This window comes from Aplysia californica, unplaced genomic scaffold (assembly GCF_000002075.1).
Source record: "Aplysia californica isolate F4 #8 unplaced genomic scaffold, AplCal3.0 scaffold00259, whole genome shotgun sequence".
Taxonomy (NCBI): Eukaryota; Metazoa; Mollusca; class Gastropoda; order Aplysiida; family Aplysiidae; genus Aplysia; species Aplysia californica.
The window spans coordinates 104,152-131,801 of record NW_004797529.1 but is presented as its reverse complement, the minus strand read 5'-3'; the positions used below and the strand labels follow the sequence as shown (position 1 = coordinate 131,801).

At 39.8% G+C, this 27,650-nt stretch overlaps 1 protein-coding gene across 4 annotated transcripts in view; it reads right to left on the bottom strand.

Annotated features, from left to right (window-relative positions):
- Positions 1-16,835: 16,835 nt before the first annotated feature.
- Positions 16,836-27,650, bottom strand: part of LOC101862046 (heterogeneous nuclear ribonucleoprotein D-like-B) — a 16,249-nt gene continuing 5,434 nt past the window's right edge. The window contains exons 4-10 of one of the 4 annotated variants that reach the window (XM_005100751.2): positions 26,806-26,958; positions 24,827-24,958; positions 23,477-23,570; positions 20,790-20,984; positions 19,484-19,516; positions 17,835-17,910; positions 16,836-16,973 (exon numbers count right to left, since the gene is read on the bottom strand). In XM_005100751.2, the coding sequence (XP_005100808.1) occupies positions 17,840-17,910; positions 19,484-19,516; positions 20,790-20,984; positions 23,477-23,570; positions 24,827-24,958; positions 26,806-26,958 (678 nt within the window). In that variant the 3' untranslated portion in view covers positions 16,836-16,973; positions 17,835-17,839. The remainder of the gene's footprint in view (positions 16,974-17,834; positions 17,911-19,483; positions 19,517-20,789; positions 20,985-23,476; positions 23,571-24,826; positions 24,959-26,805; positions 26,959-27,650) is intronic. The other 3 variants (XM_005100753.2, XM_005100752.2, XM_005100754.2) reach the window with 3 other exon arrangements.

Sequence of the window (27,650 nt, the reverse complement as noted above, 5' to 3'; positions counted from 1 at the left end):
TCTCGGTAGGAATCCCATCCTCGGGAGATACAAATCTAGCATTTGATGAGAATGACTGGTCAACTTATGAAACATCGGATGTCGAGTCCACTGATAAACTGAAGTACCCAGCTTGTTTGATGTCATCGATAATCGAACTTCTAACTTGATCGGCCATCAGTTGTATTATTTCCTCACAAATTGTTTTTGACAAATGAGATTAAGATGTTTGGCCAGACCCTCTGTTGCCGTGCTGCTTGTTGTGCTCATGTAGAAACAGGTCGAACCTGGCGATAAAATAAGCTCTAACAATCCCATGAAGTTTCCATTGTTTGGTGAACAAAAAGTTTCTTCATCTCCTTTGAATGCCAAACCCCGCTCTGAACCTCGCTCTGACTTACATCTAGATCTAGAGCTACTCTTCATTTCATCAAATGCATCACTGTATCTTTTTTTCTAGTCGAGATAGGACCTATCGCTGAAACCATGTTATCCCAGCCTACATTACCCGTAGAATCTTGATTCTAGATCCAGGTTACAGTATCTTTGGTTACAGTACAATAAGGTGCTATGCACATCGATGAAGGAGGAAAGCCCTGGACTAGATTTAGATAGTTAATATATTAATAGTAATAGATAGACGGCTTTGCTCCAACACAGCATTTGGCAGGGAAAACGTGTTTACGTCGGATTTTGCCAGATACTGCTCTTTTTAGGGCCCAAAAATAATTATTTTCAGTTTTAATTAAAAGAATGGAGTCTTTAGCTACATTTCGTTTATTACTTGATGTTTCTTCTTTATAAAATATTCACGCCTGTTACTTGTTACCTTCCCCATCTCAAGGTCCACTTGGTCATAGCAAGTCATAGCAGAGGTCTCTGGTCATAGTTTCCCCTTGGCCCGAGGCCCCCCTTGGCTCCGGGCTCCGAGGCCCTGTGCTTAATAAGCACGCCTAGCGCGTGCCTAAATCCGGGCCTGATTGTATCTTATTTGTATTATGTGTATTATACAGAGTCTGTCAGTGGCGGTGGGTAGTGACGGGCTCACGGGCTTGAGCCCCTACCCCCTCCCGAACCACCACCCCAACTGTATCCCAAAGTAAATGAAAGTTGCTCCATAATGAAATAAGCAGTTGAAACCGTTATGACCGCACGCAATGAACACAGAGTGATCAACCTGGCGGCTTGCTCGCTTATCCAATCACTGTTGTCCCCGCTTACTTACAACTATAGTAACCCAGCAGCCAATCAAATGTCTTTAGGGCTCAGCAAAGATGAGCGCTTTTCCCACAGTCCGTCCTTAATGAAACTCTTCTTGTAAAAAGGTAGAAGACTGGGGAAAAATAACACTGTACCGAGGCCTCACGCTCTCCTAGCCCTGACAATGGGGTGAAAGTTTACGACACACTTCCCCCTACTGACACAGATACCTATGCGCTCATTGGTTCTTTGTTGGGTGCGTTCAACTGTCTCGACTACACGGCCTAATCCAGCTCATAGAAGTATTATGTTTGAAGTGCTGTGTGTGCATGTTTGTGTTTGTGCTGCTGAGATTTAACAGTTATAACTTTTTCATCACACGAAAACTAATTAGAGGAAATTTGGAGGTGAATCAGTTTCGTCCCCACCATCAACAAGAATTTAACTAAGAACAAAGAGATTGAAAACAAAGGCAACTCTTCTCGTTTGAATGGTTCTCAAACTGCCGTGGCTCACCGTGAGTATAGAAAAATCATCACTGTTTAATTCTTATTGCTTGCTATTTGGTGGTAAAAAACTGGAAGCAACCTAAGCCCCACCCAAATTTTGGTCCACCCACCGCCACTGGAGTCTATCCTGTTGAAGTTGAAGGGTGTGGACCCCCATGGACACAGTTGGACGATCTGGGCTTTGCAGTCATTAAATATTTGACGTTGGAACTTCTGTCGCACACGCAGGAACAGATGCAAGCAAAGGCTGCAGTTTTAAACAACTACCCATTGTCTGGTGGATAGAGGATCCACACTGGAAAGTCCAAGTCCAAGTTCAAAGTCAAAGGTTCTAGTTAGGTAGTAAGGGATAGATGCACAATGAAAGTGAAAGGAGCAAATAAACCACAAAAGAAGAGAATGCACCAGAAAGATATAAAAGACGTTGAATCCTTCTATCTTGGGAGTATGAGTGTGTGTGTGTGTGTGTGTGTGTGTGTGTGTGTGAGAGAGAGAGAGAGAGAGAGAGAGAGAGAGAGAGAGAGAGAGAGAGAGAGAGAGAGAGAGACAGACAGACAGACAGACAGACAGACAGACAGACAGACAGACAGACAGACAGACAGACAGACAGACAGACAGAGAGAGAGAGAGAGAGAGAGAGAGAGAGAGAGAGAGAGAGAGAGAGAGAGAGAGAGAGAAGGGGAGGGGGGGGGAGTCCAGGTGCTGAAATAATTTCTCTTTCATCTTTAAATTTTAATACATGTAGTATTTGGAGGACCAGGCACATTCTCACTTCGAACATAGCTGAGGATGCTCAACTCAAATGTGAAATCAGTCTTTCCTTGTACTTGTAGATGACATGACATCAGGTGTTCATATGTGAGACATGAAACTTGGGGATCCAGGTTTTTCTTGAATGAGTCTCTGAACCGAGAAAGTTACATGTACTTAAAGGGTGATCCAAAAAGAACCTTTACAGCTTGTTTTGTAAATATATTCCTCCATACTGAAGTTTTGTGTTTCAGATTTGGACATAACGTTTGGAAGCCAAAAGGAATTTGTCTGATGCGTATTTTAGATAGTACATTAAATGGTTTTTCTCTATATAGCGCATTTTAAAAAACCCAACCCATTTTCAACCATGTCGCAATTTCCATAGCATGACGCACCAGTTCGCATTAGGCCTACCACTAAAAGTGGCACCAAATGCTCCTTATTGCAAACTACAGCGGTCTAACAAATCTACGGAAGTCTGCAGATATCATTTTCCCCAAATTTTGTTTGCCTGCTGAGATCATGGCTACGTTTAGTAAAGAGCAGAGAGCGTTTTGTATTGAACATTACCTCTCCACAAACTCACCCTGACATTTCGTAAGTTTTGCGCACGGCATGGAGAGAATGCTTAGGTGACCTCAAGACCTTTGGAGTCATGAGTAGAGAAGTTCCGTCAGTTTGAATCTATAGCGAATCAGAACTAAAAAGTTGTTGTTTTTTTAATGACTACTTCAGGTCGAACACGCACCATGCGCAGCCCTTTAAACGTCACCAAAGAGCTGATTTCAGTAGCCGAGTCCCATGCATAGAGTTACATCTATGGTCCCATGAGACGTCTGTCCGTAGACGATCTGCAGCTAGAACATCAACAGTCTGCATTCTCTGCTCATGGCATATCTTAACCTACGACTATACCATGTTCATCTTCGCTGGGCGGAGATGAAATGGATCAGAGCATGACAATGTGTTCATGATTCCTCGATTGTCTTGTAAAGAGGGATCATTTCCCCGGCGACATTTGGTTTAGTGCAAAGCCCATTTTCACCCTGCGGGATATGTTAACTTAAAAAATGCTGTCTATTGGGCACCCCCACTCTATTGTCTCTAGACGCCATTTTTAGTAAGCATGTACAGTGTATGTGGCTTTAAAAACTCATGGTTTAGCAGGTCCTTGTGTTAGGGCGCACTGAACATTTCGAACGACGCGTTAAAAATGTGTCGAGTCCAAAGGAGGGAATGTGGAGCACTGCTTCTTGGAATTTCTTAATGAAATCATTAGGTTTTTAAAATGCTGTAAAATAATTAAATATTTTTTAAATGCCAAAGGGATGGGAAATTAATGTCAAAGACAAAATAAAGAAAAAGGTCAACTAATCGTTTCACTTCCTTTACAAGATTTTTAAACATTGGTGAACTTTGCGTCTTTGGGTGCTTTTTTCTTTTTAGCCGTTTCTGTTTTCAAAACATGTTTCTTCTTCCTGGATTTTATATGAAACAAATTTATTTTGAATGAATTGTGTCTGTTCCAAATTACAGCACTCTAGAACAATTTTTGCACGATATATTCAGAAAAAAGTTGTAAAGTTTTTTTTGGATCACCCTGTATTTACTAAGGATCAGATAGACCGACAGGGTCACCAACAACGAAGTTTATTAAGAATTGTTTGTCTTGTTTGAGTAAGTGTTTTAACTTTTACAGCACTATCGACTCAGTTTTGGTCATAAAAGTGCCATGGTGGTTCCTGGTTAAGGTTAAGAGAGAACAGGACGGTTTAGTTTAGATAGAGAGCCCAGTCACAGATGAAGTGGGAGTGGGAGAAGGCGGTTTCGATGGATTGGTGGACATTCACAACAAGTCAGGCAGCTGCATAACATTAACAATACCTGTAACATTTAAGGAAAATGTTGGATTGGAATCCAGAGTCAAACGAAAGGACCATGTGAAACCACTGGAAAAGACTGATGAGCGAGTCACAGAAATTGATGTGGGAAGACAGGGAAACAACTGGCGAGCCCAGGATAAGAAAAGTGGAAAGTGTTTCTTCGTCACCCGTGGCCTGTACCACCATAACCCTGATGCACGGTGAGGAGGTAGGAACTAGTAGGAAGGCAGTGATGGTGATTTCCGCTAAGGATTTGAATGCATGGGTGTCAATTTTTTTTTTACCGGATGACCTCGCATTCTGACCTCGAGGGGCTTCACTTTCCACGGCGATTCTCCAGCTCCAAATAATAAATACCGTACACGTATAATCACTTACACCATTGTAACCTGAAAAGTTGAAGTTTTTTTTTTCATAATGTGTACCGTACAAGGCACATGTACAGTACGGTAGGGGTACATTAGGTGTAAAAAAAAAAAGTACAGCAACAGAGCAAACAGCAATCTGAATGACCCTGATTTCACCATGTTTACGCGACATAATACAAGAAAACAGCTCTTGGTAGAAGAAAGAAGTAAAATATATCTATCTCTACAGTCAACAAAAACCTCATTATTATACCGCTAGGTTTTGCTAATGTACTTAAGTTGAGTCTTAGTATAGGTTTTTCGGCGCTCGCAACTGCATAAGGTCTTATGAGCACCAGAAGATTAGAGGTGTTACAAGAGAGTAACAAACATCAAAAAGAAGAAGGGGAGATAAGGACGATAGATGTTTCATATAGGAAAGAAGAAGCAAACCACACCAGAGCACCCGCCAACCACCCACTGCTAATGTACAAAAAGGAATGCCTTAATATGAACATGGTACATGTACATAATATACGTAAACGTATTTTAAAAATGTGCGCCTTTACACACTACTACACCGCTATCCACTTGCACTTTACTTGCAGTCAAGAGTTGCACGGTCCTTTTTTAACTTTTAAATGAATGTATTGTGTGCCCCGTTTTACCACCAGAGGCAGAGGCGAAGCGTCTATATAATCAAATAATCACTGCTTCCCTTCCTAATTTTGAAATATTGTCGCAGTCAAATTCACCCATAGACGTAAACCTCATAAATTAAATATAAAAAGACGTTCATAATCACCAATGAACAATAGACTAGACCCTATGCCTAACCTTCAAAACCGTTTCATTGCCACAGAAATAGCCTGTTCGCCCCTATCGGGCCACTCCATAAGCAGTCACAAGCTTTGATTAAGTAAGCTTAAAGTGAGGCTGGAAGAGTCAACCAATAGATTTGAAGGGAACATGTGCATAGCAGACAGAACTGTTTCATTGTCGCATATACCCTGTTCACCCCTTTCGGGCCACAGTTATAAGCACCCAGAGGCGCTGATTATCTAAGCGAACTATTACACTGGTCGAGTCTACCTCACAGATGTGAGGGGAACTAACTCCTAATAATCCTTTGACTCCTGCTACTACACTGCTAGTGCTTGTTTTTTTTCCTCGACTTTTTAACGTCCTATAATCAGATCGTGACCTCGATTATGACAGCGGCTCCTGGCCGCGAAAAGATAGACAAAAAACAGCCAAATGTGAAATAAAAAATTAATAATTGGCGTGCTCTACCAAAGTGCTTCGGCTGTCTGGTATAACATGCCATTGTAGTGCTGACATCTGTGCTCCTTTCCTTGGTGTTCGTGTGTTCAAATCTAAAATTAAATTTAAGGTTAGTTAGAATAAATATTTAATGAAATACTTTCCCGATCATTTTAGCGGTTGAACAAGCATACAACATGAATTCAGGATTTGTTTTCATTCACAACTCAGAGTTGCCGCCTCCAGTGCCAGTAATATTCTTGTGACTTGTGTGAGTTTGATATCTCCAGGCCCTATCTGGTCCCATTTCACTTTGATTACCCTGTCAAACAAGTCAGCCTTCGCTGTACCAGAGGTACATACTGCACACGCAGTCACAGTCACAGTGGCTGCTTATAACTGCTGTCTCATAAGTCTCTTCGAGTTAAGCTCTTTTCTTATACATGTATAAATAACTATAATAACATGTATTCTCTAGCGTTTTTGGTTTTTTTCGCCAATTTGCTCCTGGACTCATCCTCAAATCACCTTGATGCAGGTGCCATGCCATGGATGGCATTCAGGAATTGACAAGGTTCGTTGCGAAAGGAAAAAAAGTGAAGCCATGTCATAAATGATAAAGCGACTTAATTGAATCCGAGCTTGTTCATTTGTACTTACATGTATTTTAAATGAATACAAAACCAAAAAAAGTAGGAGAATCCATCTCCTTTCATTAAATCAGGAGTTTCATAGTACAAAAAACTTCCTAGACATAAATGCAGCAGACTATGAATTTATGTCAAGTTCAGCTGACTGGCACCGGACATGTTTAAATGCCACTTGCTACATACTGCATGTCTTTCCTCTGCATATATGGCAATTGTGCAAGACAGATCTCTATATTGTAGTACATGTAATTTGTAATACATGTACATGTAGTATGGTCCAAAATGTGTGGAACAACTAAAACTCAAATAGACCTCTATCTCTTTAATTTAAACTGGTGAATCAATGGCACTCACCCATACTCTGCACAGCAGTTTGTATCAATTTGTAAGTTAACGTCATATTTTTTTTTTCAAAATTGAGGAAAGACTTTTTTAAAAAACTTACTTTATAATACAATGTATCACCCAGAAAACGGGATTGTTCACAGCACTTCCCACTTCTCACATTTTGCATACGACATGATGCCCTGTGTCACAGCTCACCAATGGACACACTTTGTAGTGGCAAAACTTGTAGGCCTACTTGTTACAAGAATGTGTGAATCGAATCAGGCGCTCGTCAATGTTTGGGCATGTGGAGTTTTGGTACAAAAAATGTATCATCATCCGATTTTGAAAGCTGATGTATTATTAAATACTATTAGCCTTGCTTCCAATGAAATAAATACATGTATACATCATATCTATCTTGAACAGAACTCAAGATATTTGTGATTGACGGAGATGAGGTCGTCTGGTTTCTGTGGTGAAGTTATCGAGAAAATGGCCTCCAAAGTTTGAAAACTGAACTCTAATAGCTAGATCTAAAGTCCTTGAAAACTGAAAAATTACATATTTTGTGCCTTTAATTGGCTACCAGAAACTAAATTTTCAAAGTATCTGTATACCAAATTTACCTGTTCCATATGAAAGGCCAATATCACCTGAACATTTCGGTAATTGTTTACAATTTGTTAAACAGAGTCGCATAATTTCACAGTTTTTAACTCACTTTACATAATTTCAGAATTTTTCTTGCATAAAACGCTGAGGACAGCTGCAACCCCATGTTTGACAGATAATAAAAGTACCAAAACACATTAACAGAGTACAATCACTATAACATATGTTTGGAGTCTAATTTTTTTTTCAAGACTGTTAGATCATTACAAATCAGTATTTATCGCCACAAACAAGATGATCTGTCGTTATTTCGACAAAAACACAGAACGTCGAACTGGCCGGTGCCGCACTGCGCACCCCCCACACCTGTGAGCCAGCCGGCTCTATCCATGTACATACTGAGAAATGTACCCCGCATTGGGGTTCACATGCTTTCCGAGTTTCGTGGAAGGATCGATGCAAAATAATTCCAAGCAGATTACACTTTATTCTCCTATATGGTCCCTATATAATATAGGAAATGAACTGATCTTTCTACTGGTACCTTTTTGAGTCGGTATAAATTGAGTCGGTATTTTTTCATATATATCATATATTTCTAAAAAATGATCTTTGAAAATTCTGACGGTATTTTTAAAGGCTTTCTATTTAAACGCCAAAATTTCGGTACAGGAAAGCCCGATTAAAGCTCTACAGTTCTCTGCCAATGAAAAGACGGTATTTAATCATCAATATTTCCGCGAAGCACGCGTGTCAGGTTTTTTTCACCGGGGACCACGAACGAGGGGCTTCGCTTTCCTCCCTCGACGATTCTCCAGCTCCCAACAACAATCGGACATATAATTTTACAACTTACACCATTGTAACGAGGAAAAGCTGAACTTTATTACAAAGGTGTACATTTGTGCGTCATTTGGTCTTTTATAGCGAAATAGCAAAGAAACAGCGATCTGAATTACCCCGATTTCACTGATACCAAGCACTCGGAAGGCCGCGAGTCCATGTATACGCTACTTTAATCAACTGTTTTCCAGTAAAATTCACATGGAAAGGAAAGGTGTTTTAAAAATATTTAAAAATTCAAACTGACGCACAAGAGGTCGAGCCAAAAAATACAAATTCAATAATTTTCACTGGCGGAAAAATACGTTTCTCCGACATAGACTGTATTATGACGAGCACCTAATTTCACCATGTTGCCTCACGAAAGAAGAAGTTATACTTATAGTGACACTTTTTCACTAGTTCTCAAAAAACGTTCAATGTTATGTCGCAGTTTACCACTTCACTACAGACGAACTCGGATTCAAGTCCAATGAGAACAACGATTCAACGAGGAGATAGATTCCCCGTTTTTCTTCTTTAGAATCAATAAATATAAAAATAACCCGGATTCAACGAGCACTTAAATCAGCAAACTCGGATTCAACAGCCCCCACAGACGTGGCTTCGCTTATTTTTCTCCCAGAACGAACCTTATCTATTCCTGGAAACCATCCATTGCATCTGCATCGTGTTCACATTATTGTTCATTTACTTCATTTAGTCGAATGAATGTGACCAATCAGCGGCCTTTTTTCACACCAACACATGCGTTGTTGGCACACGCATGTGCATACTCTGGCGTGTGTCGGGGTCGGATGGGCGGCCTGCGCACGCGTGGCTGTGTCGGGGAGAGGGGGGACCATAATATGCATGCATTTCAGGCACTACTTGTGACTTCACATTACTCGCTCAGTGCCTTTAATTATCTACACAAAACCTAATGTTTACTATAACGAACACTCGGATTCAACGAGATTTTAGGTCAGGCCCGGCGACCTCGTTGAATCCGAGTTCCACTGTACTATAGAGTCCTGTAGAGGATAGGTGGACTCCGGGGTCTGCATAGCAAAATACTAGGTTTTAGGATGTGAACCCCGGAGTCACCGTAGTGAAATAAGGTTTGGTTTAAGTAAGGATTGGTGGACCCCAGGGTCAACGGAGTGATAAATAAGCAGGTTTAAGGTGGACCCCGGGGCCTACCTTGCGAAATACTAGGTTTTAGGACAGGTGGACCCCGGGGTCACCGTAGTGAAATAAGTAGGTTTAATTTTTAAAGGATTGGTGGACCCCGGAGTCACCATTGCCGTAGAGGAATTTTAAAGGATTGTGGACCCCCGGGACCTTTGCAATTTTCATTGATTACATGTAGCATATTTTTTTAAAATATTGAATCAGGGACTCGCTGTCTAAAAAGTCCACTGCTAATGCTATTCTTATCCAAGAAAATGGCACAATTTGATTTTGTGACATGTTAAAAAAAAGGAGTTTTAAAAAATATCCAGAAAATAACGTAAGATGATTTATAGATCTATACAACAGCGTATATATTTTATTATGTATACTAAACGACTGAGCAGAGGCTTATGCTATGTAATTCTGTGCTCTAGAAGTACATGTAGAGAAAACCTTAAGTTTGTGCAAAACAGATTTTAGAAAAAAAAAGTTGGATCTAATTATTCTAATAGAAGTAAAAGTGATTGTTATGGTGAGATTTCTTATAATTAACTCTGGAAATACAGTCAGCTGCTGAATCTAAAACTAACTAGAACAGTGCAATTCGTTCTATTTCAATTCCAAAGCCCAAAGGCATGACAATGTGACGACACGTGACTGTTTTTTAAAAGATTCTCAGACTGTGGTTAAGACTGCAAAGGCGTTGAATGGGTGTGTGTGTGGGGGGGGGGGGGGGGGCAGAAAGACAGACTCGATGTAATGAATGCGCTATAAAATGTCGGGAACAGATAGCCTATAAGGAAACTGTTGGTGATAGTCATAGAGACGACGGCCCAGCCACGTGGCTGTCCAAGCGACCACCCCCGACCGTAAATTCATGAACGAGCATTCACGTGTGTTGCGCATCATAGGCTTAGGTCTAACTAAACATTAGCCAACACGCAGTCACTCAAACACCAGTCAGAAACCTTCTCTCAAAGAGAGGCATTTCCAGTGACCAATCAAATAATATTTCAGTCCCCCAAATCCCCAACAGATCACCCGACCAGTCCTAGACCTATGTGTCTGTGGAAAGTTGGGTGTGAAAACGCTGTCCGTCGCTCTCTTTGTTCGGCATAAGGGGCAGTCTCGCCTAATATCCGATTTTTCTACACTTGTCTTCTGCAAGTTGTGCAGATCGTATAGTAGTCATTGTGAAAATTTCCCTCAATCAAGCTATACCTGTCAGTGTGTTTCGCAGATCGGAGCGTGCGTTTAGAGGGAGTTACCATGCGTTTGTACGTCTAAATTATATAGTAAAAAACCCGTCAGATGACGAAAGCGTGCGTTTGAGCGGAGCGTGCTTTTGTATGGCGTGCGTTTAGGCGGAGACTACTGTACTAGATAGAATCTACTACCAAAGATTCTCTACCCGATCTTTGCTACTATTATCTACTACATGTACTACTACGAGACAGGCAAAGATAGTGTAACTTTGACTCAGCCGCGTTGTGTGCACATTTTTTATACCCCAAATTTGACCCGGAAGTCCATTCGGAGGATTTGACCTTTTCACTTGACCAAAGTGTGCCAAAATGGTAGCCTAGCTTTTGCCCCTCCATGAAGGAAAAATCTGGCCCTCATTCAAACTACATGTATTGGGATTGAGCAAAATTTTGCGTATTGTGCTTTGTTCTTACAATATTCATTATGATTAATAAGTTGTTCACAGAGACAAAACTGTACTAAATGAGAAAGGTGCACCATTATGAAAGTGGAACGAACTCAGTTCCCTGAAAAGGGTAGTTTGACGAGCATGTGCGGCCTAAATAAGCTAACCCCCCCCCCCCCCCCTCCCTTACCTTATTTAGGCCATATGTGGTCTAAATAAGCACTCCCTTTTTTCTTACTGATGTGTATTGTTTTCTTTCCAAATATACAACAAATTAGTGATACTGATTATGTTTTAAATTTTTCTGTAATTAAAACATGAAAATTCATGTTGAAAAAGTGTAAAACATGTCGTGAATGGTGCTACGGTAACTTGCATAATTTTTGCATAATTTGGCATTTTGGGGGGCATAATTTGACCATCTAAATTTGCATAAAATTTTACGGGGACAGACTCTTTCAGTCTTTGTCTCTATTAAAAGTCATTGGCAATAACAGGACCTCATTGGAGCCCAACCGGTTATAGCAGGGACAAATGTCACAAAGGCTCGTTAACAATGTGTAAAGAGTAAGGGAGAGAGAGAGAGAGAGAGAGAGAGAGAGAGAGAGAGAGAGAGAGAGAGAGAGAGAGAGAGAGAGAGAGAGAGAGAGAGAGAGTAACGCTGTGATAGAGCAAGCCCACGCAAGCCATGCCACTGTGAGCACACCCACGTGTGAAGCGAGAGAGAGCTGCGTGTGTGCTGCAGACCTCGATCTAGCCTGAAACCTAGCAACACGCACGCGAAATGACCTAAAGTGTCACAAACGATGTGAAGCGCAAGAGAAAATGCCTTTCAATTGACAAAAAATAGGAAATAATCCAGACTGTTGACAAAAAGCAAGCTGCACAGGCAGAGATTTGTCGTCAGTTCGACATTCCAAAGGGTCGTTTCACACCATTATCAAGGATAGAGAGAAGATAGTGGCAGCATACTCCAATGGAAAGTTTGCTCTGGATCGATCGAAAGAAGATCTGCCCGATGCAGATGCTGTGGACCAAGCTCTTCTGATTCTGATGTGGTTTAAGTTTAAGGAGGCAAGGAGAAAGTTGGTGCCAAAACCCCTGTTCGCGGGTACTTGTGGCAAGGGCAACTACCCATGAAAAAGTACAGCTGGATTAGTCCACAAATGCTTACTTTCCTTGCTTTTCTGATTTCGGGTATCGGATATAACAGGACATTTTCTCTACTCTCACCGTCCCTGTTATCAGGTTTCCACTACTATTTCCCTTGGATTTATTACTGGATCCATTATAGCGAGAATCCTGCTATAATGGACATTTCGCACCGCTCCCCTCCCTCTCGTTATAACAGGATTCCACTGTACTGGATCCCTGACAACGAGAATCCTGCTATAATGGACATTTCGCACCCCAGCCCTCCCTCTCGTTATAACAGGATTCCACTGTACTGGATCCCTGACAACGAGAATCCTGCTATAACGGACATTTTGTACCGGTCCCTTCCCTCTCGTTATAACAGGATTCCACTGTAATTGCACTTGAAAAGTTTTGACTTGTGAAACAGTTTTAGCTCAAATTTCTCACAAGCTAGATAATGTGCAGATAGATCTTTGTGCTTCTATGGTACAGTGGAACTCGGATTCAACGAGGTTGCCGGGACTGCCCTACAACCTCGTTGAATCCGAGTGTTCGTATAGCAAACACAAGGTTTTGTGTAAATTATTACAGGCACTGAGCAAGTAATGTGTAAAGAGAAGTAAAAAGTAGCGCCTGAAATGCCTGCATATTATGAGCTATGTAAGAAATAAAAGACCTATTCGTTCAAATGCAGGCCTGTGTCATCTCGATAGTTTGCCTAAAAGTTGTGACACTGGGTAGAGCCTAGCACATAGCAACTTTTGTTTGCATAGACCAACGCTCAATTCATTTCATAGATCTACGTCAATACAGTGGAATCCTGTTGCACGTACAGTGGAAACCATATAGGCCCTATAACAGGCCCGGTGTAATAAGCCAAAATCACTCTATGCAAGAAACACTACCATAGTCATTTTGGCAACGCTGAAAGCACTATCACTATCAGTCAACTATCAGTATCAGTAGTGTTTATAGCACAGACCTTCACGCCAAAAACACTATTTCCGGCTACGCCAAAGACACTATCCTTGAGCCAAAATCACTCTATGCAAGAAACACTACCAATCATATTGGCAACGTTGAAAGCACTAGTAGTAGTAGTAGCGTTTATAGCACAGACCTTCACGCTAAATAAACTACTGTCCCGCAAAAAAACACTACCATCAGATGTGCGTAAAGTACATTCACTACCATCACGCAAAATCCACTATCGTTTGTGTTTATAGCATGCATAGGCCTTCACGTCAAAATCACTATTTTCTAGCTAGATCTCAGTCAGTGAGTTCACTCTTTCAAGCAAAAATTACTATTCCAGTAGATCTAGATCTATTCTAAAAAAAAACCCAACTAGATCTATCCTGATCAATGATCACGCTAAATAAACTGCTGCCCCTCAAAAATACTAGATCTAGATCAACCACCAGATGTACGTAAAAACACTAGATCTAGATCAACCACCAGATGTACGTATATTCTTAGCCTCAGGCAATATATTAATTATTATACAATCACACAAACCCCACTATTTTCGGCTTCTCACGCCGAATTCACTACTAGAGACTTCAAAAACCACTCATACTATATATTAAGGATCGTATTGTGAGTAATTTGCAATCATCTATTTGTGGATGAATCTTGCAGTTGCCATGGTAACGGTGGCCATAAAGGAAAATGAACCATTTTTTGTACGTTTTTTTTTTAATCTAAAAAAGTCAACACATAACAAGCTTTTTCTATTACATTACATGTATCTTGTAGATTTATATTTTAGGAGAAAAAAATATTTTAAAAAATTAGTCATTGAAATGTTTTAAAGCCTTAGATCTAGAAATCTAGATCTATTTTTTTAAAACTTACAAACATCAATAACTTTAGGTAGAAATAAGAAATATATTAAAAAAGCATGTGATATCTTGCTTAGCTTTATTTGGACCACACCTCTGCCAAGTTTCATTTAAATTTAAATCCATTCATACTTTAAAAGCATTAAATGTACAGAAAAATATTATGATTTTGAGGAAAATGCAATTTTAATTCAAAATTTCTTCTCAGAAATAGTTAATCACTAGATCTACCTTTCAAAAGCATTTTAGAAGAAATATATCTTTTGGAGTCTTAATGCTTGGTAAAATGACGAAATAGTGGCAAAACTAAAGGATAATAAAAATTTGAGGCCAAACCCCCATTTCAGGTGCCATCTCTTAGTTATAATAGCCCAAAGTAGATCTACCGGTCTTAAAAATACTGGGATAGTTTGAGCTTAATGTCGAAACCATGAAAACAACCTCAGTAGTGTTTATTGACAAAGAATGATAAAAGTGTTTTTGGCGTGGGTAGTCAATCTGGCGTGTAAGCGGTAGTGTTTTTAGCTTAGACTTACAGATACTGTTCTTAGCGTACGCCAAATTCACTACGGTAGTGTTTACAGCATGTGCAAAAATCACTACGGTAGTGGTTATGGCATGAAAGCTTACGCCAAAACCACTACGGTAGTTTTTATTGCAAGGTAGTGATCTGAGCGTGTTACACCGGTAATAACAGGGATGTTTAAAATCCACGTTTTTCCCTACTGTTTGCCTCTATTAAAAGTGTTATTGCGGCAATAACAGGGCCTCATCGGAGCCCAACCACTTATAGCAGGGACAAACGCTCGTTAACAATGTGTAAAAATTAAGAGAGAGAGAGGGAGAGAGTAACGCAGTGATGGAGCAAGCCCACTCAAACCATGCCACTACTGCGAGCACACGCAGCGTGTGAAGCGAGAGAGGGCTGCGGTGTGCTGCAGACCTCGATCTAGCCCAAAACCTAACAAGACGCACGCGTAATGTGTCAACGATGTCAAGCGCAAGAGAAAATGCCATTCAATTGACAAAAAATATGAAATAATTCCAGGCTGACTGTTAACGAAAAGCAAGCTCCACTGGCAGAGATTTTGTCGTCAGTTCGACATTCCACAAGGGTCGATTCACACCATTATCAAGGATAGAGAGAAGATAGTGGCAGCATACTCCTGGAAAGTTTGCTCCGGATCGAAAGAAGATGAGACTACCCGATGCAGATGCTGTGGACAAAGCTCTTCTGAATTGGTTGAAGGAGGCAAGGAAAAAGTTTGTGCGAAAACCCCTGTTCGAGGGTACTTGTGGCAAAGGAAACTACCAATGAATAAGTACAGCTGGATTAGTCCACAAATGCTTACTTTCCTTGCATTTCTGATTTAACAGGGATCGGATATAACAGTAACAGGATATTTTCTCTACTCCCACCATCCGTTATATCATTATCAGGTTTCCACTGTATAATAATGAGAGGGAGGGGACCAGTGCGAAATGTCCGTTACACTATACAGCAGGATTCTCGTTAGAAGGGATCCAGTTAGTCTCCCACTCCACCGCCCTGTGTTGTACGTTTCGTCTGCTTGCGCACGTCACACATTCACATCTATCACAGCATTGTGACCTCTCCATCCCACACCAGAGAAGAGAGAGGCATGGTAGGCCTAGATAATCTAGACTGGGCTGGCCTATCACGCAATACATTCTGCTTGTCTGCGCATGTCACACCCTCCCACCTAGACGGTTAGTATAAGAACGTATAGCTCCCCACTCATTCGCTCCGGTTTTCATTGTTGGTTATCCATTCTTTGTTTCGCTGGATCCCCAACAGCTTTCTCAACTGGCAAGGTGTTTTATGTTTAATTGGTCTAGCCTTCATCGTTGGCACACATGGGCTCTCCCACTTCCATTTCGCTTGATCACAAACAGGTTTCTCAACTGGCAAGGTTTTACATGTACAAATGGCCTATGCACAGCAACAGGAATATTCCGCTATAACTGACTCGCGCATGTATCTGATTGCGCTGTAGCAGTATTTTATTTACAAAGATAAAGAAGGGAAAAAACGGGGTTGTAGAATAAGTCTTTAAGACGTCACGATATTTCAGGATTCGTCATAAGTGGACTCCACTGTATTCGAATAGTTCTGTAAATATCTACTTCGGACAATCTCATCATACTTTTGATAGAGCAGAGCTGGTAAATGTCAGATAGAACTTTGTAATTCCGAGGCAGCAACTAGTCAAGGTGGCACTCATCAGTGCTAACTTGGATTGTTATACTGCCAACTTCGAGCTCTTCCCACGACAGATTAAGAAAAGAGATACTGTGATCAACTGCAGCTCACGCAATTGCTGAGCATGTTTCGTCACCCTCAGAAGAGAAAGGAGAATATTCAGTGTTGAAAGTTAGGAACTAGTTTGTGAACTTGCTGTCAACCAACACTTAGAAAGTTGACACAAAAAATCTACACCATCAGTAAAATAAGATTTCAATGTTGGAAAGGAAGAAGTTTTGATTTAGTACTAGTATGGCTCACTATTAGCCTGAGTCGGACGAAGATCAGAGGCAGTTACACAAGAAACCAACAATGTTCAGAGACGTGTAATTTACAGTTGTGATGATAAAAACCCTACTTAGGACATTTGCAAAATACGAAACAGGAACAAATAATATTAACAAAGACATGTGTGTTTTTAAAAAAAATGGCAGTTTAATACAGTAAAACACATAGAAATGAAATGACATAAAATGCGCTAAAAATCCACAATGTTGGCAAAACTTCACAGAAATGCTCTTTCATCAATGTCAGCATTCAGTAGTAGTAGTCTGAGGAAGAGAAATGAAGACAAGTTTAAATATATGGACCTCTTTTCTCTGAAACTGTATTTACCACAATTCACTGCATCACACAAGCAAAAGAACTCTTCACTACTTAATTCTACAAAAAACTCTCCTAAACCATAGTGTATAAAAATTAAGTACCATACCAACTCATTGAAATGAACTCCTGAAAACTGATCAGCAATCATAATTATCAACACTGTTGGAAATCTGGTAGCCTTCCGAAAATGTACTTTTCTCATGAGCATAAAGGTTACCTGTATTTATTCAATCTGTATCAACTAATCACGTCCCGCTGCAATACAATCTGTCATTCCCCGCTGTGATAATCCCCCCAAAAATCTTAACAAAAAACTGTTTACACTTTCAAATGATTTATAATAATGTTTTTCATAAGAAGCATTTGTAAAAATATGTATTGAGGATAGGATACAATGTTAGTGAGCTAGTGCTATATGTGCAATCTCCTTCATAATTGCAAAAGGGCAGCAACAGTTTATGCATTATAGACTTTTAGCACATATTGTGAGAAAACATTTGTTAAGAAAGTCCATTCTGAGTAGAATACGATGCGTTAGAGAAAATGTTTTAAAATAAGGGAGGTAAATGCCCTTTTACATTTAATTGTTTACACGTATGTGCATTCACTAATCTACAACACAACTGTGTTGATGAGTAGCGGATTGAATACATAACCACAATGACTTTGAAACCAAACAAAACGGAGCCAAGCATTGAATTCCCCCCCTTCCCCCAAAATGGATCCCACCAAATCGCTCTCATCAACACAGGAAAATGGAAAGTGACCGGGTAGTAACAATAGAAAGTAGTAGGAATGATATCTACCCTGCCTAGCGATTGTAAGGATGATAGCCTCCATGAGCTGCGCCTCTCTTTTGCGCTTTACCGTAATTTGACTGACCTGTCAAAGAAATCAGAGAATCCGTTAGAAATTTCCACATTTAACCAAAAAAAAAAAAAAAAAATTAAATAAAAATTTTGACATTTAACCAAAACATTTTATTATCATTATACAGCTTAAAGCCAAAATTTCCAGAATTTTGGGACTGGGAAACCAAACGCTCAGGAACAATGAAGAATGTTGGAAAAGATGGAGAAGAGGTGTAGGGAAAATTTCACGATTCAGAGCACCCGAATTCAATCCGAGTCTAAGAGGTAACTGAGCCCATTCAATTACAAATAAAGAGAAATGCACAACACTGAACACCAAAGACTTCTATCCTATCCAAATTATATTCATTTGAACTTTTGATTCTATTACAGGCAGGACGCAACTAGTTCTAAGGTTTGACACTGGCTATTCGACTACATTGTACTTCATTGTGAACTATTTGGGGTTTTTTCTCTTTACCTTCAACATGGTCTCTACACATATTTCACAACAAGCTAAAACAAGCACCAAGAAAAACAGGAAAGAAAGCTTGAACACCAACAACATGTAACTCCCAAGACAAGCAATCAAAACAAGGATGAATGATTCTCATTTTTCTTCCCCATCGAGTCGTCTTGCTCTCCAATGAGTATTATTTGCATTGGCGCTCACCAATCTTCTCTATGAAGGCCAGGCATCTTTTTTCTTATAAGATCTGAAACTTTTTAACAATGGCATCATGAAATGGCATGCTTAAGCTCAAGAGCTAGGAACAACAATGGTGTCATCTGAATTTATGTGCAGCAATTTATTTTCCCTTCCCACTTTCCTTTAAAACCAGATAGTCACCAACACCATTCACTAGAGAAGCCAGAAGCATAAATTACCCCAAAATCGAGACAAAGAGTCTCTCACAAACATGTTTAACAACCCATGACCAGCGCTGAGGGGTTTGTACCAAATCTGATACAGTGACAAGCCTACTTTTAACATAAGCCTCCCATCCCTCCCCCTCAGCATTGGTTTCCCTAACGAAATACAAAAAAAATAAATCTTTAAATGGGGATGCTTCAGGGAATACAATGCAAAATCATGGCTATGATCATGGTAACTTCAGCGGTCAATTAGACTTATTGAACAGCACAGCTAGAATTGGTGGAATGGGAAGGACAAAAAAGTAACAAAAGCTTACTACATATGTAGATCAGAATACAAATGAGACAAAAATCAGATTTTGCAAATGCCAGGTTACAAACCTAAAAATGTTCTAGCATCTCATGTTCATACGAAAAGGTGTCATAACCGTAAAAAATCACAAGCTTGAAAGAAAAACAAATCAAGAACAAACAAAGGTTTTGAAAAATAATTAATTCCTTTTGGCGAAAATAATTATCACTAACGCTCTGTGCTGTTCAGAAAGTCTTTGAATTTCCCTTTACCTAGGGAGGAGGGGCGAACCAGTTCCATACAATGTCACAATTTTTTCGTACTGTGATCAAATGAAGGACGCAAATAGAGCGTCAAGCTATTCTAAAGAATGTCTGAAGCATTCCCATGTGCAGGATGGAGTGATGATCAATACAACCACGGCTGATTCACTCACCTCCTCCCTGTCCATAGCCCCAATCATCATAACCTTCAGAATCATACAAAACACAATACAGTTACATATGCTGCAATCAGCCATTTACAGCACACACAACTCCTAAAGTGGCATGGGAACATGCGTTTCAATGTTTATGCAATAAGAAATTTCCAGAATGAGGAACAACAAATTAAATTTGACAGTTAACATTTTCAAGAAATCATCTTTGTGTTAAAAACTAAATTCTACAAAATCCAAAATGTTCCCATGCCACTAAAATGGTAAAAACTAATGCAAGAAAGAACAGGTGCAAATCAATATGATGAAAATGTTAAGATGGGGGGAAAAAAACAACCCACCAGTGTTATGTGTTGTTAAATGAACAGCATTATGTATTGCATATTCTTCAAAGCTAATGGTTCTACTGCAGAGTACACAAAAGCAAATGCTACAAATAAATAACTAGACCAAATTCCGCGTTGGGCTTCCCCTGTGGTAACAAATTTACCCAGAAAGGGTACATGTCCTTTTAAATGTATGTACCGCTTATCAAGCAGCAAATACAATTGTTTCACCTTGCAATACATAGGCAAAATAAGTCATATATATCTTAACTCTGAAAAAAAAAGTCCATCTGAAACATTTTAGAGCTGCTAAATAAGCATGATCTGGATTGAGAACTATTAACAGGCAAAAAAAAACCCCAAAGAGCAAAGATTTTTAAAAATTGGACTAATAGATAACAGCACTTGCTTTCCATACATGAATATGCTCATTCATAAAATGATGGGTTTTATCGTTAACTGTAGAGAATTTCAAAGTGGGCACTGAATAATCACAGTAAAAATATTACATAAATCACTGCTTGCATATCTAAAGTGAACTGTAATTTCCAAACTGAGCATGTCGTTAACTCACAAGGCATCGTATCACATTTAAAAAAACCTGGAAGTGGACAAAAGTGAGAAAACAACCCTCAGGACTGAATCAAGTCTCCCCAGGAAGTTTTTATTGCAACATTTTCACATGACATTAGATGAGTATTCTCAGGTGACCAGAAACAGAACATTGTACCTCTCAAAACGCAATCTCAAAAGCACTCATGGGGTGGTGGTAGTTGGTCTAGTGAAACAAGACGGCTACATGCACACAGGAGCATTTAAATTTGGTAATTCAAAACAAAGGGGAAAGAGGTGGCTTCCCCTAACGTCCCCGAACTGTGAGAAGTACATGGTGACATTGTTTCTTGTCACCATGAGATAAGTACTGTTTTAATAATATAGAAACAAAACACAAGCATGCTAAAAAACTATAAAATGCTTACCGCCATATCCATATCCATAGCCTTGATCATAGCCACCATTGTTCCAGTTGCCACTGCCATAGCCTCCGTAGCCACTGCCATAGCCGTAATCTCCACCATAGCCTCCATAGCCATAGCTTTGGTCATATCCACCATAGCCTCCATATCCACCGTAACCATAGCCCTGATTGTACCCATAGCCACCCTGGAATCCACCTGTGTCAAAAAAAATATTTGGTCAGTTACCCCCTTTGATGCCTTTCTGGTACATCACTAAACACATCTTTGTGCTGTATCAAATTCAGTCACATCATATCCAGATTCCAATAAAAGCAACTCATCAGAGTGGGTAGTGTGTGATTTTACATTAATGATAAGCTGCACACAACCTCACGGAAAGGAATTTGAGGAGAGAAAAATTCTGATCAGGCCTCTCAACAATGGGAAGGAAAAATTCCAGATTTTATCAAAGAATACCGACATGCATTAAACATGGATCCGCACACAGATGTGACTAGCAAAATCTGCCTGAATTCGCGTGAAAACTTACAAATATTAGAAAACTAGATCTAAACTTTAGCCTCACTGTGTAAAAATTGACAAGAGAAATAGTATAGGAAACAGTTCAAGACAAAATAGCTGTATTAATATCATAGCTGCCACTCAGGAATTTCAAAAAAGGAGGAAATTCATGCGAACGCGGACGTGCGCTCTCCGAAGGCTGGAGTAAAACCAGTGAGATCCAGAGGCAATATATACTCGAAAATGTAGCCTATGGTTTTGGAAGGGAAAACTGTCATATTTGTTAACCATAGGCAACTGAATTAAAACGTATTTGAAAAAAAAAAAAAAACCAACAAAGGCACTAAGTAGACTAACAAGCATTTGAGTCAATTTGACACAGTTTGGACTTGGCGACTAAAAATCCAGAGTTTGTTGCAAGCTGGTGTCTTATAAAAAGATTTCGAAGAGGCAACACCTTTGCCACTGTACTGAGCACTCCTGTACAATTGCGGTCGCGTTTGCACTTAACTTAGTATAGTCCCTCTGTAGAGTGTAGATCTAACCTGAATTAAAATTACAGCCTAGGCTATCTAATCTAGATCTAGATATCTAAATATGTGTAAATCTAGATTATATCTAGATCTAGAGATAGATTATCTAGATCTAGATTCACTTCAACAGCCACAATAGCCGTCATGTAAACAAACGGGACCGCAATTGTACAGGAGTGCCGCGGGCCGCGATTTCTTTATCGCACCAAACGCAAAGTGCAGCAAGCGGAGCTCCTTATAATTATTTTTGCATTCAGCATCAACTTCTCTCGAATTTCCGCCGTTTTCAATGACAACTCGGCGTGCTAACGTCCCGATGCCAGATCGACACTTTGTTGCTCCACAATAAACAAAGTGAAACTAACGCTCGGCCTAGAAGAACGGAAGTAGAAAGCTACGGGCGGACATGCGCAAGCTGCGTTTTCGTCTCTCTCCCGGTTCGGTGTTTTCCGCGTGTAAAAAAGTATCGCAATTTGCGACCGAGAGCTGTCCCGCGGAGGAAGGTGGAAAGTAGCGGGAAAAGCTAGATGAAGCGGAGTTTCCGCTATTTAGCGGAAAAGTGGCAGCTATGTAATATTCAAATACCGTAACTAAAAATAGGGAGGTCATGAGGCACGGGCCGTGACTAACCATGCGTGGCCGCGTGGAAAAAAAGTCTAACTAGACAGACCTGACTTATGTTTGTGTGTTTTATGGCGCTCACACCTGCACACGGTCATATGAGCACTAAGGACACATTAAACATTTTTGAATTTTGCCCATGTGAAGGACGAAGCCTACTTGTCGATTTTGGACCAAGACTTAAACATGTGCAACTTGCACACAGGACCTCCAAGATTTTTCACCTTTGTTCGAGAAAGCTAGGCGTTGATCTTTCCTAGGGGTTGGGGCTGAAAGACAGCAGCAAGAAGGAGCCAAGGAGTAGCAGTAGAAAGGCTGCAGAAGAGTCAGGAACCCATAAAAGGGGGCAAAAGAGGTGAGGGGGTGTGGAGAGAAAGTGAAGACGATAGAACTTTGTTAGAGAGCAGGAAAGAATGTGAAAGAAGAAAGTTTTCCGTTGCTATTTGGACGAGAAGTTTTAGACATTCATTGTGCCCAAACAATTCATTGTAGGACTGCGACTCAGCCCACAATTCACCAATAGCAGCCACTAATCTAAATCAAGCTTTTCTAAGAAGACTTCAAAGCACTAAAATCAATCCAATTGCCTTGCTTTTCTAGAATGACGTCTTTCAAAATTTTTGCCGCTTATGTCTAAAACAAAACCAAAAACATGGTTCATGTATATTATATTTCTATCTTTTGAAACACTGCACAGCTGCCTTTTGTGGTTCTTTTCTCTTTTCGTTACCTAACTTTTTTAGTTGCAGTCTTTTTTTAAATAGTAAACACTTAAATATTTGACCTGTAAAGAATAATAGCAAATTATTTTCCACATCCTGGGGATATATTATTATTGAAAAATCCGAAGAAAACGTGGATAAGAACTTGTGCGTTGCATAGTACTAATATTTGCTATGCCTACTTGGGTAGAATGGCGTGTGAGCACACGCACAGATCCAATATGTACGTATAACAGGTGAAATGAGTCATAGGAGAAGAGGAAAAAAACAACCACACAACCGGTCATCACAAATAGCAAACAAGCGTTACCTCCACGGCCTCCTCTTCCACCTGGTCCAAATCCTCTTCCTCTTGGGCCTCCTCTCACTGCCCCTCCTGGGGGCGTTGCTTTTTTTACTTCAACCTGAACAGAAGCAAAGTTCACTTACACATTGTCTCACAAAAAAATGGCAATACACAAAAGATTTGGGACAATTCTTACACACATTATCAAGAAAGTGGTCCTTAATTTTCTAAACCACGGTCAAACACCCTTGCAAAGAGTTTACCTTGGGGGTAAAAATTCCTTTTTAAAAAGAGATTTTCCATTAAACTTGAAACAACAAATCTTATAAATAGTCAGTTTTTTTGATATATTGCTTTTTGCAAATGTCTTTGACCTTTCTCCAAAACATGCACAAGCTACAAAATTCTAGCTGCAAGTACCCCGTCAAGGTGGAAATGAGCATAAGAGGAAAACAGCAATTAAAACAACAAGCACTCCTCATTCATCAAAATGGTGCTTAGACAAGAAGTTACGTTTGCTCCATTAAACCTGAAATGACAGTGAAATAAAATTATGGCTGTAAAAATTTGCAAACATGAACAATGAAAATGAAGGACCACTGTGACGAATTTATAACAATATTTGGAGCTGTCCCAAATCAATTTGTGTTGGTACAAAGAGAAAAAAACTTCACCAGCATAAACGCATGGCAAAGAATCTGATACAGGAATTTCTGGATCATTAATCTTGCAATCCATCATATGAAGATTCAAATTGAAAAAAGATACCTGTTTATTATTGAGAAGGAAAAAAGCAATCCATTAAAAGAGAATAAGGGTTAATTGCAATATTGCGTTGAACATTACATTATAATTTCATATCAGGACAAAGATAAACTTTAAATAATAAAAAAGAGACAGGTGCTCAAGCAGTCTACATTTATCTTTATCAATGTCATTGACCAACTAGAGCTTATGGTACCTCTCGGCCCACATCACTCCGCAATCCTTTGTTCCATCATTTCCGTCTCCTGCAGGAAAGTGGAACAAAATCAGCTTCAATCGCAGCATCACAAACACAAACTGGAAATGATCACCCTGCCATCGTTACGTCACTGAGATCAGCTTCAATTTGAGGACTTGAGAGGAAATATTTACTTTACATCAGTCAGGCATATCAGCATTACCAGAGCGCTTGACTTCAGCTTAATAAGAGGAAGCATTTTTCAGTCCTTCAGTCTGCTGGAGAAATTCCTTTGATGAAAGAGCTGTGTAACTAGAAAACCCCAGCATTTTTATGTAAGCATACAAATATGAAAGGGGTACTTATGTAAAATGCATCAAACAAAAGGAAAAATGAGTTACAATAATAAAATGTAATGGAAGGTTTATTACCTCTTGGGATCCAATCTTGTGATTCGTCTGTTCCAAGCACTTTTTCATAGCTGACAATTTCTTAAATTCCACAAAACAGAATGCTCTTCTTTGTTCTTTTGTTTTGTCGAATGGAAGCTCAAGCTTTTCAACCTGCAAAGTAAAATGAAAAAAAAAATGTTTTTAAAAAACAAAGTTAATGCGAACTGGTACGGGTTTAACACCCCTATCAACACTATAAGGTTATTTAACCTTATCTGTTATTTATTATTATAGTAGTGGGTTTTACGCCGCTCGCAACTGCATAAGGTCATATGAGCGCCATAACCCCATCTGTACGTCGTGTTTTACTATTGTATACATACGACGTGGGGAACTCTATTCCACCACTTCCCATAGAGGAAATTTACTTGTGAACCCGATATGTACGCTTCGCATATCAGTCTCAAAATGATTTTTGAGAGATACTGAAAGTGTCAGAGATCTTCGCACTGCAAGTGTTCTGAAATGTGAGGAATACAACCCCGGGGTTACAGAATGACCCCAGGGCGTATGGATAGGGCTAAGAGGCAGGACCTCCGAGTTTACCGTCCATCTCAATGAATAATAAATAAAGTTAGTGTATACATAACGGAAATGACACGCTCCCATATACCTAAAATACAATATCTTGTCATATATATAAGACAACCCATATCATGATAAAGAACCTAGCTGCACATAGGTCCCAACATACCAAAACGTTCGGCGCAAGTAAAAGCCAATTTCACATCAAAATGCGAGTCCACAATTCAGTCAAGAGTAAGTACTTGGACTGAACTCCAAATACTAACTTAGAATATCGCAGAGCCAGACTTGTGAAAGGAAGCAAGAACGAAAAGGTTCAATCCGGAATGTGCCAGGTAGATTATCACATTTTCTCCTGTTCAAGGAGCCAACACACAAATTAACAGACAAGTCAGGGATGACGGCATCACATACTGTACACAACAGCTCCAAAAGAGCAAAAAAAATTAAAAACCGAGGAAAAGTAGCTATTGTGTAATTTTACCAAAATGACACTGCCACTCAAGACTATAGCTGTGCCCATTCGACTTGATTATTCGACAATCATGATTTTAGCACTATTCACAGCTATTCGAGGCGTAGCAGAGCCATTCGAATGCAGTGTGATTTTTTAAAATCAATGAATTTTCATCTCATTTTCTCAATACTCTTTATTTGATGGTTACGAGACTTGAGTGATAAGAGCCTACAAGAATTATAAAACAATCCTTTAAAGAATATTTCTTACTATTCAATATTCACTCGCCACACTATGGACTGCTCAAGCAAGGGCACATGACTCTTGAATCGCAGCGAATGTGTTTTTTCCATAAGGTTAGCTGTCGCAATGAGCTCCCCTAACCCTATTCGAAATTCAAAGCGCTATGAACAGTGATGTGATGTCAACACGTTGCACTGTCTGCGACAACACACGCGCGCTCAGTGACTGGCGGACTGTCGCAATAAAAGAAAAAAATGATTCGACAGCGCTTTTAATTGTGGAGGTTAGATCTGGGTTTGTCTTATATAACAACAAACTATTCGGCGGCGCTTCGAACTTCAGAAGTTAGATCAAGGCTTATCTAGGAAAAAAAACATTCGATGCGCTGTGAATAGCGGAAGTTAGAGCTGGGCTTATCACATATATAAGCCCATACGATTCGACGGCACTACGAATTGCGAAGTTAGGCCTCAGCTCATCACATAAAAAAACCATTCGACTGCGCTGTGAATAGCTAGCGAATGTAGAATAGAGGAACTTAGGTCTGGGTTTATGTTTATCATATACAAGAAGGAAAAAAAAAAACATTTGACGGAGGTATCCGAATGTCATGAATAATAAGTTCACGCTTCGAAGCTTCGTTACCCCAAAATCGCACAGCACTACTCAAAACTACAGCTGCTAGAAATTATCATTACCAATTTAAGCTAATGAGAAATTTGTGTCAACTTACAGGTCCAAATGCCTCAAAGTACTGCCTCACTTCATCTTCTGTTATAGCTGGGTCAAGTCTTCCAACAAAGACTTTTTTGTTGACTGGCCTGGGATTAGCTCTCTTGGGGTCTATGTTTCTTCCATGCAGTTTGTGTTCTTTTTCACTTAGTACCTGTTAGGAAAAAACAAAACAATCACTCATTACAAAAACAAAGACTACAGTTTTTTTTAACAGTTCATGACTCCTGTAGTAAAAGCAAGGTATCAATACAAAAACTGGAAAACAGGTAGCAATCTCATTTTTTTAATTAAGAAAATTTAATTTTTGTTAAATCCCAAGGCTGTCATAAAAATATTTTTGTCAAAAACAAAAAATCATTCAGTCAAAAAAAAACAACCTGATATTTGTGAAGTTTCAATGACTCGGGGGGGGGGGGGGGGGTAATTCAGTTAGGTCCCATTTACAAGTACAGTTTACTGATCGATCAAGTGTTGGATATCGACAGAATGGCAGGAATCCTGTCAACTTCCCGGTAAAACTGAGCGTGGAAACGTGAAATCTGCTCGGTATCGAAGGGTTCTCAGTCCAGCGACCATCTGGCAACGCCAGATATTTTCCGGCCGGCGATCTGAAGGCCTGCGACGAGGGAGCGGCTTCTTTTTTTGTTTGGTAAGTGTGTTTTACGCCGCTCGCAACTGCATAAGGTCATATGAGCGCACGGAAAACACCTAATATTTTCAGTGGTAGGAAATTTTGAATTTTACCGGGGTGGCGGCCGCAGCCTACTCTTATCGATTTTAGACCACCAAGGGATCTTTAACGTGCGCAACTTGCACACGGGCCCTCCGAGATTTTTGGCCGTT